Source organism: Cucurbita pepo, chromosome LG13 (assembly GCF_002806865.2).
Source record: "Cucurbita pepo subsp. pepo cultivar mu-cu-16 chromosome LG13, ASM280686v2, whole genome shotgun sequence".
Classification (NCBI taxonomy): Eukaryota; Viridiplantae; Streptophyta; class Magnoliopsida; order Cucurbitales; family Cucurbitaceae; genus Cucurbita; species Cucurbita pepo.
In genome coordinates this window covers 3682264-3686409 of record NC_036650.1, presented here as the reverse complement: position 1 = coordinate 3686409, position 4146 = coordinate 3682264, and the positions used below count along the sequence as shown (strand labels likewise).

Sequence of the window (4146 nt, the reverse complement as noted above, 5' to 3'; positions counted from 1 at the left end):
TTAAAACATCACTGTAAGTGCTTCCAGAGTGTTTGTTTGGCGGGAAAACTTTGGCCTACATAAATTTTGGATTTTGATTGTCTTAATAATCTTTGATGCTTCATTCTTATGAAGCTCGACAAAGTAATAGAATATATAATATATATTTGAATGAATTAATGTGGTTTTTTACCCAGTTTTGGTATAAGCTTTCCCTATGTTCCATATTAATATTGTTGGCCTGTTCATCAGTTCAGTTTAGGGTTTGATTGGATTAACGTTTTATTTCTTGTGCTTGCTGAACAAAATATATACTTTCATCTCACTTTTATCTGGGTTATCTATCAACTGCCTGTGCTTTAAGAACTAGGAAGGAAAAATAGGAAACCAAAATGAGGATCTAATCCTGATTGATAACTATTTATTACATTAATTTAGTCTTCCATAATAGAATGAAAAGAAGGGAAAAACGAAATATAAAAGTTTTCCAACTATAATAAGCTATATACCCAACTTTTTTGTCCCCAAACAAATCCAAACACAAATTGCACAACATTTTTCTTACATCTTTTTGCACTGCCTAACTTTTTTCCCCCATCCCATTTTTCTCTTCCAAATAGACCTTATTTCTTACCACCATTAACTTTTATGGTACACCGCTTTCAAAATGTACAGCAGCAACAACCATTGACCGATGTACATCCATATATTTTTTCTGTCAACTTCTATTTCATAATCATACCCCATTTGCAAATGGCACTCCGGTGGCCGGAATCCAACCTCCTCCTTCCAGGAAACTTTCCACTGTAAATCTCTCGGCCTCCGCCGCAGTCTTCATGACATGGTAACCCGGCCACTGCACCCTCCTCATTGTACTTGCCCCGCCACCGCTGTTCTTAAACTCCCCATAATAAACCGTCTTCAGACCGAAATCTCCTGCCCAAGGAAGCCACCCCGCCGGTTCAATTAGCCCATCCAAAAAGCTCCTCATTACCACCGTCCTCGAATACGCCTTCCACGGCCTACCCAAATAGGTTTTGTACACACCCTCCACCGCCTTCAGGTCCGGTGCCGCTCTGACAACGGAATTATGTATCACAAACCCCGTGTTTTCATTCGGGTCGGACCTCCCCTGCGCCGTCACCGTGTTCTTCTGGTTTTCCATCGGCTTTCTGACGAAGATGTTGCAATTTTGAAATACAGAGGCGCCATCGCCGAAAATGAAGTCGATGGTTCCGTAGATGTGGCATTCACGGAAGAAATGGCGGTTGGAGTGGGCGTATAGAGTGTCTTGGTAGCCTTTGAAGCTGCATCGGTAGAAAATTGAGCGATCGGCGTTAGTTCGGAGAGAAACAGCTTGGTGCTTCTCTGCTCCTGCCCTGTTCTCGAACGTCATGTCTTTGGCGATGAACCCTTCGCCGACCACCGCTGAAATTGCCGCCAACATTTTTTCCGATGAGTTATGACTTGGTAATTCAATCAATTTGGTCCATGAGTTGAATTTTTTTATTTTGATTATTATTATTATTTTTGGCTAAGCCATATTAATTGATTATATTTGATCAAATTAAAGGTTCTAAAACTCTTAGAAAACAAATTGATAGTAAAGAAATTGATAGGAAACTATAACTAGTCGATCCATTTGCATGCATGCATGGAAGCAAAATTAACATAAAAATAGGATCAAAACATGAGGATCTACGAACCAAAAGTGGCTGATCGGAAAGTGGTTGATCCATCTTTGACGTTTTTCATGGCTGTAACGATCGTCTCACCCATCCCATCTCCAATCATCATAACATTCTTCAACGTTTTCTTAATCACAACATTCTCTCTGTAAATCCCACCTTTTACATATATAACAAACCTTCTTTCACTTCCCTTCCTAACCTCGGCCGCCGCGGCCACCGCCTCCGATATCGTTCTGAAATTGCCGCTCCCATCTTGGGCCACCACCATATCCGCGCGCTTCTCGGTCGTGTCCCGGAGGAGCATCCTATCATCACTAGAAACCCACTTGGGAAACGACCCGGCTAGTAGCCGCTGGCTACGAGGATTGGAAGAAGTAGTAGCTGTCACGGCAGCGGCCTTGGTGATGGCAAGAGAATTGGTGATCAATTTCGAGAAATTACTCAAAATTTGATGTGGAAAAATGATATTATTCAAATAATGAGAAGAAAATCCAAAATCTCGAAACCCATCTCGACATGTTTGATGATTCGCTAATGAAGCACTTAGCAATGTCAAGTGGTCAATTGAATTGGCCCTCATAGAGTTCATCACCGAGCGATTGAGCTCGGTGATTGAATCCTCATAGAGTTCCAGACAGTCGATTAAAGCTGATTTCACTCGGTCGTCATCGTCAAAGGAAGCTAAATCCATGGCAGAGAGAAGGTGGTGATGGGCCACCATGGCTTGGTTCAAAGTAGCTCGAATGGCCGAGTTTCGAAAGCGAGTGATGTTATAAGATTGATGGACGTCGGTGGTGGGTACGTTGTGGTTCGGGTTGATGAAATGGAAGCAGAGGTCTGGATATGGGGTTTGGGAGCAAGACATGAAATTGTGGAAGCTTTGGGCATGGGTGATCCCTAGGAATGAAAAGAGAAGAAAACAATGCAGCATGTTCATGGTAATGAGTGTTTATTAAGAAATGGAGTTTCTTTTATGCACAAATGTGTTGATATTTGCAATAAATTAGGGAAGAGAAGGTTATATATATATAGGCAAACAAAGTGAGGGAGCCTTTCTCAAACCTAATTTCAAATTTTGAAATGTAGTATTATTTTCAACCTTATCTATCATATTTATAATAATTTTTGCATTCCTATTTTCACCCTATTTTATGTATATATGTAGCTTAGACCATAAGTATTAAATAACGCGCTCTAATATCCAATATATGTTTCAATGATCAATCACGCCATTTTTTCTTGTTTCAACTATTTGAGTCGAAATGATTATACAGTACGGTGATATATGTTTCCATATACAAGTGTTATCTAGTCCGTAAATATAAAACATCATGATCTCAAAACATATGTTTGAAAAACAATCACGTCTTTTGTTCCATTATAATTATTTGGGTCAAAATAGTTACCTGATGAAACGTTATATTATCTTGTATATAGGTGTGATCTAAGTCATAAATATAAAACTTTACCGTCTAACTATAGAGATATTTAGGTCTTTTGTCTTTTGAAATTTTATAAATTTATATTTATTTTCATTTTTGCATATGTATATAGAAAATAATCAATTTTTTGGTCAAACAAGTTACATCTCAATCCAACCATATAAAAAAGTTAGATTAGTCGAGTTATTTAATTAAATTTTTGTATAATCTCTTTATTTATTTATAAATATTTAATTAAAATTTAGCATTCAATTTAAATATATATTAAAAATTACGTCTGTTAGAGTAGTTTGACAATAAATAATAATAAAAATAATTACAAAATTAATAATGGATGTTGGAACACACCCATTGGCTATTGTATTGTAACACACATGAAGCTCGAGCTTTGACTATGAAAGGAGTTATCCACTTCTAATTATGCCACGTGGCCAAAAACATCAGCCTTCAACTAGACTTTTGACTTTTGTTGTGGATATTGTTTTTGATCTCATGATAAGGGTGAATTGGTAAAGCTTCTTTAGGCTTAAAAGTATTAATCCCTTTAATTAATTAGGCATCATGTTCTTTCATTTACATCCATTAGAAGAGTTTCATAATCCACCAAATCTATGTAGATCATTTTAAAAGATCAACGGATAAGAAATGAGTTACATTTTAATAGTAATTTGAAATGACAAAAAGTATTTATTAAAGGGGTTCTTAGTTGTAAAATATTTGCCTAAAAAACATATGAGTAAGTTAAAAAGCGAGTGGAAGAAGCATCGGATGCCAAATATTTGGTGTATTTGAGAGCACTTTTCAAAGAATGACCATTTTCTTTCCAGAAATCACTTAGAAAAAGAGTGTTCGAACAAAAGCTTTAGAACACATTGAAACTCCTAAACTGTTATGTATCACATCTAATATCTAACTACTAAAAAAAACAATGCTTTCAATTCTTTTTTTATTATTATATGCCTATACTTTGCCTTTCCAAATGTATTTTTCTTTCTAAAATGGTTAGAAAATTAAAAAAAAAAAAAGAAAAGAAA

The 4146-nt window shown here is 36.4% G+C and overlaps 1 protein-coding gene across 1 annotated transcript; it reads right to left on the bottom strand.

The window, feature by feature from the left end:
• Window positions 1–361: 361 nt before the first annotated feature.
• Window positions 362–2652, bottom strand: LOC111808312 (pectinesterase). The gene is made up of 2 exons (XM_023694223.1): window positions 1686–2652; window positions 362–1407 (listed from the first exon to the last, which is right to left on the bottom strand). The coding sequence occupies exons 1-2, from the start codon at window positions 2605–2607 to the stop codon at window positions 716–718; spliced, it is 1614 nt and encodes a 537-aa protein (XP_023549991.1). The 5' UTR covers window positions 2608–2652; the 3' UTR covers window positions 362–715.
• Window positions 2653–4146: the final 1494 nt, after the last annotated feature.